Source organism: Puma concolor, chromosome E2 (assembly GCF_028749965.1).
Source record: "Puma concolor isolate L17-30 chromosome E2, mPumCon1.1.hap2, whole genome shotgun sequence".
Taxonomy (NCBI): domain Eukaryota; kingdom Metazoa; phylum Chordata; class Mammalia; order Carnivora; family Felidae; genus Puma; species Puma concolor.
The window spans coordinates 44,541,619-44,557,323 of record NC_141681.1 but is presented as its reverse complement, the minus strand read 5'-3'; the positions used below and the strand labels follow the sequence as shown (position 1 = coordinate 44,557,323).

General features: G+C 56.6%; 1 protein-coding gene across 5 annotated transcripts; it reads right to left on the bottom strand.

Moving 5' to 3' along the window:
• Positions 1-789: 789 nt before the first annotated feature.
• Positions 790-15,705, bottom strand: LSR (lipolysis stimulated lipoprotein receptor). 5 transcript variants are annotated; one of them, XM_025914797.2, is made up of 10 exons: positions 14,259-14,601; positions 12,723-13,067; positions 7,331-7,450; positions 5,565-5,621; positions 4,848-4,994; positions 2,410-2,571; positions 2,198-2,257; positions 1,967-2,098; positions 1,037-1,662; positions 790-946 (listed from the first exon to the last, which is right to left on the bottom strand). In XM_025914797.2, the coding sequence occupies exons 1-10, from the start codon at positions 14,365-14,367 to the stop codon at positions 911-913; spliced, it is 1,794 nt and encodes a 597-aa protein (XP_025770582.2). In that variant the 5' UTR covers positions 14,368-14,601; the 3' UTR covers positions 790-910. The 5 variants fall into 5 exon arrangements, with proteins under 5 accessions (XP_025770582.2, XP_086547106.1, XP_086547103.1 ...); XM_086690980.1 differs by lacking the exon at positions 14,259-14,601 and adding an exon at positions 15,618-15,705 and having other exon boundaries at positions 790-1,662; XM_086690977.1 differs by having other exon boundaries at positions 790-1,662; positions 14,259-14,604.

Genomic DNA, 15,705 nt, shown 5'->3' with positions numbered 1-15,705 from the left:
GCCCTGGATGGCTGCCGCCTCTCCCCTGGATCGCCGGCTCGCGCGTCCGCCGCCCGGCCTGGCCCAGTCCGGCGGCGGATCGCTGCTGCAGCCGCCGCTGCTTTCTATTTTTTCCCCCTTTTTTTCCTCCTTTACTTGAGCTGCGCGCGCGCGGCGGCGGCGGCAGCGGCGGCGGCGGCGGCGGCGCGAGCCCGGGGCCGACGCGCGCGGGGGGAGGGCAGCCCCCGGGGAGCGCGCGCGCTGTGTGTCTCGGATGGCGGGCGGGCGCGCGCGGGCCCGGGTCTCGGCGGGGCGCGAGGTCGCCGTCGCCGCCTCCGCCTGGCACCCGCCGACAGGCCGCCCGGTGGAACGCGGGCCCAGATGGAACGCCAGGGGACCCGGAGGAGGGGCTCTGGTCGCCCGGGACGAGGCAGGCTGCGGGGTTTGGAGAAGTAAAGTAGGTCGGGGGGGGGGGCGGGGAGGTGAACGGGGTTGAAGGGGAGAGGAGCGCGCGCGCGCGCTCCCGGCGGCCGGGCGGAGGTGCGCGAAGGCGGAGGACTGGGGCGCATGCGCACGTCTGGGCGGGGCCGGGGCGCGCACGCACGGCCAGGCGGAGCCTGCGTGGGGCACGTACTCCCGGCCTGGGGAGGAAGGCAGACCCGGTTCTTTCCTCCCGGCCCAGGAGGCAAGTCCTGAGAGAAAACTGGACACATGGCCTTTTGCACACTCGCAGGCACGCACACACAGACGCAGCAGCTCCCCGGCTACCCACTTCGTGCAGCAAAACAAACACTTCCCTCTAGACACAGGCCTTGTAATGATAAGTTTTATTAGACTTAGGAGGGCAAGATAATCAATAGTCCCTCAAATTAAAAAACAAAAAACAAAACAAAACAAAAAACAGTACAAAAGGTACATACAAAACGTGAGATCAGACGACTAAACTTTCTCGACTCAGGGCCAAGTTCTGCAAGGGAGAAAAAAAGAGGGTGTGAGCTGGGGACTCTGGAGGAAAGTCCAGGAAGGGTCTTAAAGCCAGGGAGGGCTGTTCACTCACCTTCTTAAGCCTCCTCTCCCGTGAAGCCTGGGAGTCGGTCTCAGAGTAAGGGGGAGGCGCTGGAGGGTAGTAGGCCTCCTCATCTTCCTCCCTGTAAGGCCTCCTCCTCTCAGCTGGCCCCTTTTTCCTCAAGGCCTCTTCCAATAGCCGCCCATCATATTGGGGGTCCCCAGACCTGGAGCTATCTTCCCGAGGGTCCCGGGAGCGGTGGTAGCGGGACCTAGGGTCAGCATAAGGGCGGTCTCTAGACCTGAAGTCATCATAGTGGGGATCCCGGGAGTGTGGAAATTCCCTTGGGTCATCTTGGTCATAGAGATCATCCCGGCTTCGGCTTCTGGGAGGTCCATACGCTTGGCCTCTCCTCCCCCTACTTGGGGGAGACCTCCTCCCAGATTCAGCAGAGCTTGGCCGGGTAAGGTCATCCAGAGCATCCACAGATCGTGCACGGGGCCGCCCGGCCCCCCAGCCACTCCCTGGCCGCTCCGTGGGGGCCTCTTGCTCCCACCGCCTGGGACTGTGAGGGGAGTGGTGACTCCATTCTTCATCTCGGATTGGGGTAAGGGCAGGACCCCGGGATGGCCGGGATCTCCAGTCGTCCTCATGGAGGGAGGTGACTTCACTCATGGCTGTAGGGAAGTGGGGGTGGGGGTGTGTCACTGACTGCTGGGAGGTCAGGAACTCCAGGGCCCAGCAGTGTCACCCACTTGGCTCATACACTTTCTAGAAGACCCTAAACTTCTCATCTTTTTAAGTATTGACATGCAGGGTCCCGTACACTTCTCGCTGTGGCTGTGGCTGTGGCTGTGGCTGTGGCAGGGAAGGAGGGACTGTGCCCAGGATTTGCCACAAGCATACACAGGACAGGTGTCAGGGAGACTTGGTTCTCCCTCCCCACTCAGGAACCCCTCAAACCCCAAGGCTCCCACTCACCCCGCTCTACGCGGCCATTGGGGGCACCAGGTCGAGAAGGGTCAAAGTTGGCCAGCTCTTTTTCCATGTAGTACAGGACCCGCATGGAGTCGTCCTGCTGGCTGGCCTGAATTCTGTAGCCACTGCGGACTTCTAAGGGCAGGAGATGGAGGTGATCAGTTTAGAAGAGCAGATGTAGACCCAGCTCCCTCCCCTAAAGGCATGTCCGATCTTTTAACAGTTGGTTCTTACCAGAGGTCACACTGCTGTCTGTGTCACGAAGCAGGGGTACCTGGGAGCTGTGGCCACCAACTGAGGGAGATGACTGTCAGTGGCTGTCTACCTGGAGCAACCCATATCCAGCCTCCTCTCCCCTGCCTCCAATCCCCTCTTTCTTCCAGCCCCAGACCCCTTAGGACCCAAATGTCCAGCCTACCCCCTGCCCTGGCTCCCCCAGGCCTCACCTGAGCTATTCCTGTCGAAGTCTCCAGGGTACCCATTGTAGATGGGGCCCATGGGAATCATGGCTGGTGGGGGCGGGGTCTTGGCAGGGGAGAGGTGAGCATAGGTGCTTGGGGCGTAGATGCTTGGGACGCCTGAGGTGGCGGCTTTGCCGGCAGCATACACTGGGAAGGACACACAAGATGAGAAGGTGGCCAGGAGCCATGCCGCTTTTTGCTGTGTTAGAGGGTCTGGAGGAACATATGCCTGGACCTTCTTCCCGATCCCCCAGCCATGGGGCTTCCCTAGGCACTTGGATTGGTTTCTGCAGCGTCCCTGAGACTCAGGACATCATCGTTGAATCCATACCACCTTTGTGTTTCTTCACAAAGGTTTTGGGCAGGGGGTGTGCACTGGTAGCATGTGCTACCAGATGGGGGGCCCCCATCTGGCAAGCCAACATGTTTATATGATGGTTTGCCAACATTTGACAAGGTTTTACATAAAATCCCAGCTCTCTAACCACCTTGTCAGGAGATGTGGCCACCCTGGGCCTGTGTCCTTACAGACCAGTAGGGTGCAAAGGAGCCCCTGTAGGTAAAGCCCATGTGCTAGATTCTCTAGCTGGATTCAAGTATTCCCTTGACCATTCCAGAAAATGCATCATCTGGGGAGGAATCCCATGCCCACTCCCCTCGCATGGCTGCTGGGTCCTCCAGGCCCACACGCAATGGGAATCAGTCTGAGGCAAGAGCGTGGGAGCCTCAGCGTTCACTTGCCTCAGCCAAGCAGCGAACCAAGTACCTCCTCCAGTGGCCGAGGGCCACATCTGCTCCCACCCTACCCCCGCCTGATTCTAGGCTGGACAGCTCAAGGGCACATCCTCTTTGCTGCCTTCCTCCCCAGGCAAGAGGCTGAGTTCTGGTGGCTGCTCTTGTGTCAGAGTCACTGGGCCCCAGGAGGCTGCTTCCTCCCTGGGATTGGGACAGGGAAATGGGAGGCACAGAAAGCTCCCTCCTCTGATTCAGTTTGGAAACAGAAAGCTCAGCACTCAGCACCCCCAGGAGAAGCCCCTCGGTAGCTCAGGTGATCTGGCAGTTCCCTAACTAACCGTGGGAACTGGACCGACTTCTTACTAGCTGGGAGTTGTGGACCAAAGGAACGGGGCCCCTGGCAATGATTTCATGGGTTCTCTGAGGTATCAGAGTCTCAGGATGGAAAGAACATGGCCTGGGACAGGCATTTGCCATTGTGGCCCCAGCCTTAGTTACTGGGGTAATTGCAAACCTGGATGCAGCCCCGGCAGGGGGGGTTGGGGGCATCTCTCATCACCTGTGATGTCGGCTAACACCCCCTGCCTGAATACGAAGCTCTCAACTAAAAATGACAAGAGAAACAGGATGGCCAGCAGCCTCCAGAGAGCAGCGGATTTTCCTCAGGGCAGCAATACTTTGAGGAACCGGGTTGCTCACTGCCGAGTTCAATGTCATAAAGTTAGCCAGTGTGGATTGAGCCACAGCCCTGTGCTGGGTGCTCACACGCACTCTTCCCTTCATGTTCAAACACCTTCTGCGGGGACCTGGCAAAGAAGGAAACCGTCCGGGAGAGTGGGCGCTGCTTGTGTGAGGTCACACAGTGTCACTGCCAGGGCTCCAAGGTGCTTCCTGGCCCTTAGTCATTACCAGTGCTGACAGCAACATGTCCAACAGCTAGTGGGTGAGGAACGTTTTCTGTAGGCTGAGCCCCACGCTAAGTACCGGACACACATGGGGAGGTGGCTCATTAGGCTTCCTAGCGGGTGACCTGTCCAGCCAGGCCTTACATCTCCACCTGCCTAAGCCCACAACAGCCGCCTGCCACTTCACCGTGAAGTGCGGAGGGGCACCGCCGTACCTGGACGCTCTAGAAGGAACTGGCAGCGCTCGCGTCTCTGAGGAGAGGAGCTGGGCCAGTGGCAAGAGGGAGACTCCCTCTCTTTGCCTCCCCCTTCCTGTTTTGTTTGCTCTTTCCCCTTCCGTCCCCAGCCATACCTACTCTGATGTGCTAGAGATGGCCTTAAACACGGCATCCACGTCAATCCCAGAGTGCTTTTGTGGACGTGGGCTTTTAAAATTCTGTAAATTATACAGTGCTGTAAACCTTGTCTGGTGTCTTACTTTTTCATTGCAGATTTTGTTTTTCAAGGCAGCTTTTCTTCCCAGTGAATGGCATTTTGCACTATTTGAATCCTTTTTTTTTTTTTAACCATGTGCATAAATTATGCTTTCAAAACAAACAACTCCAAATAAGTGAAAATCTAAATGAGCATTGAAGACAGCAGATCCTCCTTGGCCCACTTTGTCCCAGATTGCTCAAACCCTCCAGAACGGTGACAGTGTCCTGGGAAGCGGGCAGAGGGCTACCTCCTCCCCTGGAAGCCAGGAGAGAGGCCTGCAGGGGTGGGCGTGTGAGGGGCACTTACAGGCCTCCGGACAGCAGCACTTCTCCGGGCAGCAGGGACACCTGACATAACAGCAGCACGTGTGGGGGCAGCACTGACACCAGCAGATGCCCAGGAGGAGGAAGACGAGGAAGGCAGCCAAGCAGACCACGACCACAAATAGCCAGTCTGCGGAGGGAGGAGAAAAGGCCGTGAGCAGGAGGCCTGGGAGGACACGGGGACACGCGGACACAGGCACAGCGGGGCAGTGCAGAGTCACGGGTGGGGCGAAGCTGTTTGTGAAACTTGCTGGGGACGTTGCAGCCCCCTGCTGGATTCTCCATGCCAGACGCCGGGGCGCAGCAGCAGAGGGATGCCCGCCCTCTACGACCCAGGCCAGTCCTGAATTTAGGGAGCTTGCACTGGGCTCATCAGGGAAGGCAGAGAATGAGGGGTGACCTGGCTGGAGCAAGAACAGGATGGAGCCTCAGAGAAGGGACAGAGAGCCAGCTGCCCAGATCCTCGTCTCTAGAAGAGTAAGGCAGGCACCAGTCAACAGGAGCCCCCTGCCTGCACCCCAGGCCCCTGCTCAGCCAGCCCAGTCCACCCCAAATCCCAGGGCCAGGTCACCTGATGCCACGGAGTTGGAGTCAGGTGAGGTTAGTGGGGGTCCACAGAGAGCAGGGTTTAGGGTGGGGGAGAATACTTAGCAGTGGTAAGTGGTGTCGGGGGCGGGGGGGGGGGGGCGCTACCCCGTACCTTCCATGGGCCCCGCCTGAAAACCAGGTAAGAGCTCTGCCACCCCCGAGGTCCTGCCTGGAGGGACAAAAGAAAGACAGATTATGCTGGCAGGGGCCAGCCCAGCCCGCCCCTACCCTGAAGCCAAGCTCCAGGCTCATCAGGGTGAAGCTGTCCTGAAGCAGACGGGCTGGTAGCCCAGGAGGGTCCTGGCACACAGTTCCTGCCACGCGCCCCCCACCAGTTGAGTGCTATTTTCCAGAAGGCTTCCACCACATAATTTACCCACTCTCTCATGCCACGGGGAATTCTCTTGCCCCAAAGGGTCCCGTGGTTCTGAAGGTTCAACCTCCGTGTGGGCACTCCATCTTTTCCACATACACGGGTCCTATCGCCCCAAAGGGCTCCATGTCATGTGACAGGGACAGTCCTGTTCCATCAGGCAGAGGAGGCACAGTGCCCGAGGGCCCATGAAAATGTTTTAATTTTATTTTAAAATCTGAAGAAAAAAATATAGTAACACTGAATATATAATAATGAATTTACAGCAATGCAATCATAAAACACGTGTTTTTAATACGAAGGAAGAGGCCCATGAAGGCAAAAGTGCCAACAGGCCATCAAAATCATAGCGTGGCCCTGAGTTCCGTCTCATTTCACACTCTGTCCCATACGTACATTCCATGGCCCAGCTGGTGCCACCGGTTGCTCTGTGTCCCACTAGCATCGTACCGCCGGGGCACCCACACACCAGCTCTGTGTCAACAAAGCTCTCCCCAACAGACCTCACATACTCCGTGCCACCTGCCCCGACGAGGAGGTTCTAGCACGCAAGCCAGCGGTTCCCAAAGTGTGGTCCTGCCCACGAGGCTACAACTCTCAGAATGACACCACGCCACCATTCGCCTTTCTCGCACCCCATCTCCCGCAGGTGCGCAGGGGTTTTCCAGAGGCTCCATGCCGGGCGATGACCTCATCGCTTTGAGGATAATGGATCGGGTGCCCACGTGCCTCGTGCTTAAAAAAACCTCCTGCTTTCAATTTGTAATAATCCACAAAACCGTCCACAAAAACTCTGCGCGAGCCTCGATAGTTGTTTAATGCGTTAAGCAGGTCCTAACACTACATTTTGGGAAATGCTGATGTAGAATGTGCATTTGACCAAAGGCCAGCGTTCTCTGGGTCACCCACACGTGAGCTCTGCTGTGATCTGAACACCCTGGAGCACGTCCCCCATCATGTGTGTGCTCATTCACACATGCGTTTTCTTGCATCACACGTGTGATGATGGCAACGTCCAGCCCAGCAGTGCCACACGTATAGCACATGCCTCACATATAGCACGCGCCACACGTGACTATATGTGTTGGCCGGTAACAGAGCATCTGGCTAATGGCAGCGTCCCTTCCACGCATGGCAGCAGGATCCAGCCTTCCCTCAGTTAGACACACCGCCTTCCCTCCTCACTCACTGCCAATTAACTCTGAGAATTTCGAGATTTTTAAAAACGGAGACCAGGAAGAGGTAGACTCCCCAGCGCTCTCCACTCTCAGTGTGGCTCTGGCTTATCTGAATTGTTGTGGGGAGGGGTCCCTGCCTGGGGTGCAGGGCAAAGAGAAGCCCCAGTGACTGGTGGTGCCATGAGGGGAGAGCGAAGCAGGCGACAGAGTCCAGAGAGCGAGCTGGAGGGCGGAGGGCAGACAGCAGACATACACAAGTGGCTGAAGAAGGGGCCCGGTCCTGGTTCCCACCCCCTTCCCGGGCCCGCAGGGCCCAAGCCCACTCACCCAGAACGATGAGCTCTGCATAGGCCTCGTTGTTCCCCTGGAGGTCCTGCGCTGAGACCACGGAGCAGTAATATACACCGCTGTCCCCCCAACCCGTCTGGTCAAAGGTCAGGTCAGCATCTGCAACAGGAGACAGGTGAGGGAGCCTCGAGGGCATCGGGGCCTCCCCGAGAGCATGTCAGGAAGAGGGTAAGAGAGCAGGCCTACACACGGACCACGGGAACAGTAAATGACTCGTACCAAGGGTGTGCTACTTTTTAGGCTCTGTTGTAACTACTTAACACGGTATTTCAACTAGTCTGTGAGGTGGGTCCTGTTACCTTTCCTGTTCGGTAGATGAGAAAAGAGGTCTGGCGAGATCACCTAATCTGACCCAGGTCATAAGAGTCGTCAGCGGTGGAGCTGGATGGTCTGACTCCAGAGCCTGGGCTGCAGATTTATAGCCATTGTCTTACCACCTCTCACAGCAAAGGGGACTCCCCCGACAAGAACCACCATAGTGCCTGGGATAGACCCAGGGGCAGGAGGCTGGGGTGGCGAGGCAGAGAAATAGGCCAGATTCCAGGAATTGGGAGCCGCCCAGGCCTGGGAAAGAGTGGCTGTGAGAGACACTAGGGCCGCCCCCAGTTCCCGAGTCACCAGCCCCACATTCCAGGTCAGGCCCAGGGCTTGGGACGCTCACACGGGCCAGGAGCCTGTCAATTACAGTGGTAATGAAAGTCTTTCAGCACATCCGGTTTCCTCCCTACTCCTCGGGCCCTAATTAGTTAAACCCCTTCGGCCATTCACCCACGTGGGATGGGGTGGGACCCCGGACGACTCCCCAGGAGGCCCTTGGAGGATGGGAGACAGGAACGGGCCAGAAATGAGCACCTCCCTCTCCCACCCCAGGAGTCCAGGCCGCTTTCTCCGCAGCTGCTCTGGCTCTCTGGCTCCTGCTGACCTGCCTACCTCCCTGACCCGCACACCCAATGCCCTTCCCCATGTGGGCCCCGAGGGCACGAAGTGTGTGCCCCAGTCTGCACCACCTGGGACCCAGCAGGGCATCAGTCCACTGATGAAGTAATGAAAGAGCTGATCCCTCTTCCTTTTTCAAAAGGCCTCGCGCCTATAGGAAACCCTCCTGCCGAGGTCCTCCTTCGCCCCTCCAAGCACCTTACCCCCAGCCCACAAGGCCCTTGATAAGATCTGGCCACTGGTTACCACACCAGCCTCAAACCCACTGTTCTCCTTTGCTCACTAGACTCCAGACACACTGGCCTCCTCACCGTCCCCCAAGATGCTGGGCCCATACCTGCCTGGCACTGGGTTCCCAGACGCTCACAGGGCCGGGTCCATCCTGCAAGCGTAACCTCCACCTCACTGCTGAATTGTATCAGCCAGCTCAGGGGTTGACCCTCCGTGACCCCATGCCCAAGGGAATGTGGGCTCCATGCAGGCAGAACCCGGCCTGTCTCGGCCACTACTGAGTCCCCAGTGCTTGGCACGGGGCCTTGGCCAGGACCGGGAAATGAACCCCTTCCCTCTTCATGCCCACCTTCCTTAGCACCTGCTGTCTGTTCTAGCATTCTGGGCACATGGCTGTATTCAAATAGGCACTTGATACACTCATTCAATATTCAACACATAATCACCAAATGCACCCTATGTTCCGGACATACCTGAGGCGACTGGCGTGCTAGAAAGGCAGTCCTCCAAGTGTGATCTATAGACCCCGGGGTTCCCCCAGATCTTTTCAGAGGCGTCCTTGAGGTCAAAGTTATCATAATAATACTAAGGTGTTATCTGCCTTTCTCGCTCAATCTCTCGTGCGTTGCCAGGAAGTTTTCCAGAGGCTATAAAGCCTGTGCTGTCAGAGTATACTGAATGCAGCAGCAGCTCTGAGAAGCCAGCTTCTCCTGCTCGGGCAGACTTGCAGGAGATGTGCAAAAATATAAAACTAAAACAATGCCATACTCTTCGTTAAAGGTTTTTGCTTGCGTTTGGAAAATATGGTTCTTTTTCCATAAAAAAGCACGTTATTTATATTAACCTGTAACAAATTGGTTATTGTCATTTTAAATATTTTTTAAACTCCTCTGTTTGCTAGTCATAAAAGCAAAGTTCTCTGAAGTATTTAAGAGTGGAGAGGCCCTACAACCGACAAGTTTGAGAACCACTGCTACATACAGCAGATATAAATCCCCGCTTTGACGGAGCTCAGATCCTAACTGAGAAAGAAAGACAAATAAACTTAAATATACCATGTATCAGATGGTGATAAGGAGTATGGAGAAACCCGACCAGAGAAGGCAGACGGAAAGTGCCAGATGTGGGAGTTGTGTAAATTTAAGGGGTGGCCAGGGAAGCCTTACACGTAAGGTGACCTTCCGAGCAACTGTGAGGGAGTAGAGGACACAACTCCCCTCCACAATCACACATCTAGCCACTGATTATTGAACTCTTCCTCTGTGCTGGGTCCCTTTCCATGTATTCTCACTGAATCCTCATAAAACGCTGAACTACGTGCTCCCAAATCTTCCTGATTCTCCGGAACACCCTCTCGGCCCATCATTTTCCCACCTGTGTCCTTAAATCAGACTCCAACCAAGTCTCCAAAACCAGAGCTGAGGGGCGGGTCCCTACCCTGTGCTGCAGAGGTGGATGGGAACCCCCGGCTACAGCCAAAGTTCACAGGCCAGGAGTTGAAATCCCCTGGCTCCTCTGGGCCGGATCCCAGGCTCAATGTTTTCTTTGAGGCTGTATAACGTTTTCAAAACCCACACAAAATATGGCTTTCCAGCTGCTTTTGATCAATTCTAAGGCCCGGGCCCACCTCCTTCCTGCAGGGCGCACCCTGTTCCCGGTCTATGTGTGGTCCTGACATCACTCGGGCTGGGCATTGCCCTCATTGTTTTAGGTGCCAGGAGGAGGTGCTGGGTCTCCAGTTGAGAACAGAGCAGGGCCTCTTCTACATCTCTGGACCTTTGGTTCCTTATCTGCATCAGGCAGAAGCAGCCCTCACCCCAGGGGTCCCATGGGCTTTCTAGTGCTACTGGGTAGGGGTGGGTGGGGGGGCACACGTGCCCAGGCAGCCTGGCGAGGTAGAAACAAGCTCCCATCCTGGCGCTCCACGTCACTCAAAGCAAGGAGGAATGGAGGGGTAGCCAGAGGCACCCTGAGCTGAGGGACACACCATTATGGTTTGCCAAGGACAACTTCCAGTTAAAACCTGGACAGCTGGTGGCCCTAGGAACACCAAAAGGGGGTCCGCTTTTCTCCATCCTCAAAGCTGAAATGGAGGAAGCTCCCGCGGCTCCCAGATTTCCTGAGAGGACATACACACAATGGATATTTACACATTACTGCCTGTATCAAACACGACACAGAGCGCGTCAAGGCAGCTTGAAACCCCCGCGTCAAGGCACCTTAGGCCTCTGGAACAAGAAGAGTCTACCCCAGGAGAGCCTGAGGGTCACTCTGGAGTTTTAGCCTCAGCAGAGGAGGCGTGATTCCAGCCAGCCTTCAAGGACACTCTCAGTTTGGGGGTATCCGGACAGGGCTGCTGGGTAGTCATGCCTGGTCCAGGCCAGAGACGGCCCTGGGTTATAGGGGAGGGGCCTGTACAGGTTGAACCCCCAAGAAGCTCTCTGACCTCAAGAACAGCAGGATGCTCATGAAAAGTCAGGGCAAGCTGTTCGGGTCCCTCCCCCAAGCACGACTGACAGACTGGGTCTCTGGAACCTTGCCTTCTGTCCATGGTCTAGACAGAGCGAGGGAGTGTGCTCCACGACCTGCCTGGTCTCTCGGGGTCTGCAAAGGGACGCTCCCTTCCCTGCTCTGTCCCCATACCCAAGATCAAAACTCTAATCCTTATTTAAGAAAGGGTAAATCCATTACATGAGTTGAAAGGGTAAATCCATTACATGAGTTGAGCATTCATCCCTCCCCCACTACAGCCCCATCACCTTCCCCTAGATTCTTTAGGGTCTGGTCCTTCTATCTCTTATTTTAATGTTTATTTATTTTTGAGAGAGAGAGACAGAGACAGAGTGCGAGCTGGGGAGGGGCAGAGAGAGAGGGAGACAGAATGCGAAGCAGGCTCCAGGCTCTAAGCTGTCAGCACAGAGCCCGACGCGGGGGGCTCCAACTCACAAACTGTGAGATCATGACCTGGCCAAGTGGGACGCTTAACGGACTGAGCCACCCAGGCACCCCTAGGGTCTGGTCCTTCGAAATCACACTCACTAAATGTCTTAAGGGGTGCGCCCCTGACTCATTCCATATAGTAGGTGGCCCTAGCTGACTTGCTCTGTAGCACTTAGTACTCCCTGAAATTCTCTTTCTCTGCTTGTTTACTGCCAGTCTCACCCCACTAGAATGTCACCTCCTTGAGCACAGAGACCTTGGCTGTCCTGATCGCCACTTACATCCACAGCACCTACATCAGCACCTAACATTTAGCAGATGCTTGATAAACACCGAAAGAATGAATGGATGACTTCCTACCTGCTCCTTACTTAGTCCCAAAAGGCATTTCCTGTTAGCTGGCAGTATTATGGTTAAAGACCAGGCTTCTGAAGTCTGCCTGGGTTCAAATCCCAGCTCCAGCCCCTTCTTAGCTGTGTGTCTAGACAGCCACTCTAACCTCTCTGAGCCTCAAAGCCAAGAGTGTAAAATGTGGTCACGAGGACTGCATAGGAGAAAGTATGTAAGGTGCCTGGCAAGTCATAGGCTTTATCCATGAAAATCTCTCACGCCGTCAGCTTACTCATGTTACTGCCTTGGTGAGCCCTTTGCTGACCACCCTGGGCAAGTAGGGATTACAAGCTTGGAGATGAGACCCAAAGTGGCCGCCTTAGAATCGCAGCTCTGTGACCCCGTGTAAGCTGCTTTACCTCTCTGGACCTCTATACAATGACAACAGAATCTCACACAATTACTGTGTGGTCTAAATGAGTTAATCCATACAAACCCGGATGAGGGCCTTGGCACATACTTATATATATTTTTACATACTGTTGCTGGTATTAGTATCATTCTAGAACCGCTGCTTCTCTTCGTTACCCAATTTTATGTTCCAAGCACTTGACACTACATGTTATCTCATTGGTCTCCCTCACTGGAATGTGGTCTCCACAAGGGAAAGGATTTGATGAACTTCCAGCATCAAACAGCACCTGTATACGTTAGGTGCTCAATAAATCTTTGTTGTTAAATAAAGCACAGACGGATGAATGGATGGATGGAAGGAAGGATCCCTCCCTTCATCAAGCCTTTTAGACACTGCTGCTCAAGAGCTTCCGGGGGGGGGGGGGGGGGGGGCGACACCAGGTTGGGCACAAGGGAGCCAACACCGCCACCCAAGCAAGCCCCGCCCGCCCCATCCCCTGCCCTGCCCAGCCCAACGTACTTCCTGTGATGGTGATCCTTCGGCCCTGGTAGTAGTCTCCCAGGGTCACGGCATTGCCCTGCTTGGTGGCTACAACCCTGACAGTGCGCATGCTGTCCTGGCACTCCACGTAGGGATTGTAGCCTGGGTTACCGGCTGCCAGTTGGGCATTGAGCTGGTTGTCCACACTGGCTGGGGAGAAGGCATCGGCGATGCGGTCCCGGCAGAAAGACTTGTACTTCCAGATCACAATGGGTGCCGTGGGAGTCGTGGTGGCTTGGTAGGTGCAGGGCAGGGTCACAGGCTGGAAGAGGATCACCACGTGGTAGGGGTCTGACACAGTCACCTGGATGGCGCTGGCAGGAGCTGAGGGCAAGGGGAGAGTCGGCAAGGGCTTCCGTGAGCTCAGGGAAGTGCCTCAAGACTGAGCAACATCACTGGTCACCAGTGGGACACTTGCAAGTGTAATGGTTTTACAGAATCCCTAGCACACATTGTTCCTTAATCCCTGGGACCAGAGAGGCTGCTCAGATAATCATGCCCATTTCCTAGACCCGTGGGGCTAAAGTGGCAAGTGCAAGGTCACACAGCCAGATTTCTTGGAACGTCCTGTCCATCCCTCTTCCTAGAGTGTGGCCTTGGCTCCCTCTTCCCTTAGCCATTCTCTCATGGGAAGGACCTCTCTCTGTGGCCTAAGCAGGAAGGCGCAAAGACCACCCCAAGGCCACTGCACTCAAGGCCCTACTGCAAAAACAACCACTAAAGGTTCCAAGTTCCATGGGGTCTTGTGACTGGGGGGCGAGGGAGGGGAGTGGAATTTTGGAGTTGTTTCACTGAACTCTTTTGCCATGGAGTAGCTAAAGCCCCCATAGTGTCTCCATCAGCCTCCCACCTCACCCGACCCTAATCCATCTCAAACGAACACACCAAAAGCGCTTGGTTAAAGATAAAGTCCCCTCCACATCCCCACCCAAACATCTGATCCAGGTGAAAGCTTGCCAGCAGAAGATGGTTTCACACCAAGTCCGTAAGTCCATCCCACCAGACCCTTAAGCAGATACTTGGCAACATGGATGGGGCTGGGGCCTGGGGAGTCCCTAGTCTTACATCCACCCAAAGCCTGGGCTCTGTTTCTTGAACTCTTTCTCCAGGCGGCGTCTGATCCAGCCCTCGAGTGTCCGCTCTCCGTTACCCCAAGTCTTAGAAATCTTGGGGTGCGCCCAAATCCCCATCCCGGCCTTTGCCAGTGATCGGGTGGTCCTTCACCCCGACATCACAAAAGGTCCCCTTCTCCTTGCCGCTCCAGGATTCGCGGTCCGGGGAGTTTCACTTCCTGCTATCTCTGAACTAGGGCGGGGGAGCGTTCCTTGGCTCGAATGGGGAATTCCTTTCACCCTGACACCCAGATTTCCCGAGACCTTGGGGATCCAGAGATCCTAGTCTCGGCGCTCCCCCTCCCCCAGCTCTCCAGCCCGCTCGGCTGTGTAGAACTCCATCCATCCCCCTTCTACAGTGCCGTCCCGCCGCTCCGCCGACCAGAGGCCCCGCTCTCCATACCTGTGCACAAGGTGCTGAGAAAAAGCCACAGGAAGACGACCGCGCCCCAGCCCCGAAAGGCTAGGTGAGGGCCCATCCCCCAGGAGAGCCCGCGAGCCACTGGCGCCATCGCGGCCGTCTGGGCGCGTCTGGCCCGCGCGTCCCCTACTTGGTACCGAGAGGGTAGGGGGCGCGGCGCGCACTAAGCCTGGGAGGGGTGCTTGCTCCTCCCCTTCCCGCTTCCGTTCCTTGTCCCTATTCCAAGCCCACCCTGCCCTGTTCCAGGACTTTAATTAGCGGAAATAACGTGGATGAGGAGCACGCTCCAGCTTTCGGGGAGAAACTCGCCGGACCCACTGTGGCTCCCCGAGCCACTCCACCCCCTGCGCGCTCTGGGGAATGGATCAGCCCAGGTACACTGGGTGAGAGCAGAGGGCTGGGCCAGGGGGTGGGCGGTGGGGAGGGGCTCCTCCACCTCCCTCCCCGGAAGTGGGCTGACCCAGGTACGCTCCGGCCCCGAGGGTCGGAACCAAGTGACCAGCGCGCCGGGAGGGCGCCTGCGGACTGGGGGTCCTGTCCGGCCCTCTCCTGCCCTGGCGAAGCCGCGCAGAGTGTAACTCACGAGAACCGACGCTTAACTGGGGTGATTCACCTGTTGAGGGGGGCGGGTCCCTCCCTGCACCTGTTCCCTCTCTGCCCACACCCCTCTGCCCGGGTGGCGATGGACCCGCCTAGGTACACCCTGCGGGGAGGGGCGAGTCTTAGCGAGCTTTGGGCTGGGGGAGGCTCCCGTCCTGGGAGAACGGAGGCATTGCAGGCCTGTTGTGCCCTCCAACTTAGATAATTGAAAGAACCAAGTGAAGTTTCCGGAAAGGAAGCTCTGCGCTCTTAGGGACGCCCGAGGGGAATCAGGCCCAGGAAAAGTTGGAATTCTTTTTGGGAAGTTTTCTCCGCCTCCCTTCCCAAGTCGCGGTTCAGTCCCCGGGCAGCCATCGCCCCAGGTTAGGCCTCCGGACACGCTCGCTCTTAAAGGGCCGAGCGGAAGCGCGCAACTACGGATAGGTTTCGGCGTAAGGATTCCCAGGGTCTGGGCCACCTGCGCCCGAGGGTGGGGTGTGTCGAGGCACCCGAACGCGAGGCGTTCAGCGCGGCTCTTCTGCCCCCCGAAGGCGGCTCGGGGAAGCGCCTCCTGGGGAGCACTAGGCGCTTACTCGACAGACTCCCTGGAGGTAGCGAACTGGCCACTGGCTGGCCGGTGGCCGGTGCAGTGGCCTCGGATGTTTTGTTCCACTGCATCCTGTTAAAATTCAAGTCGGATCACGTACAGCTGTTCAAAAACTTGCTGTGGCTCCCCTTCCCAGAAGAAACCAAAATACTTACCGCGGCCTGAGCTCTCTCTGGCCTCCCCTCCTTCCACTCTCCTCCAGGCTCACTCAACTCAGCCACACGGGCTCCCGCCCGATACTGG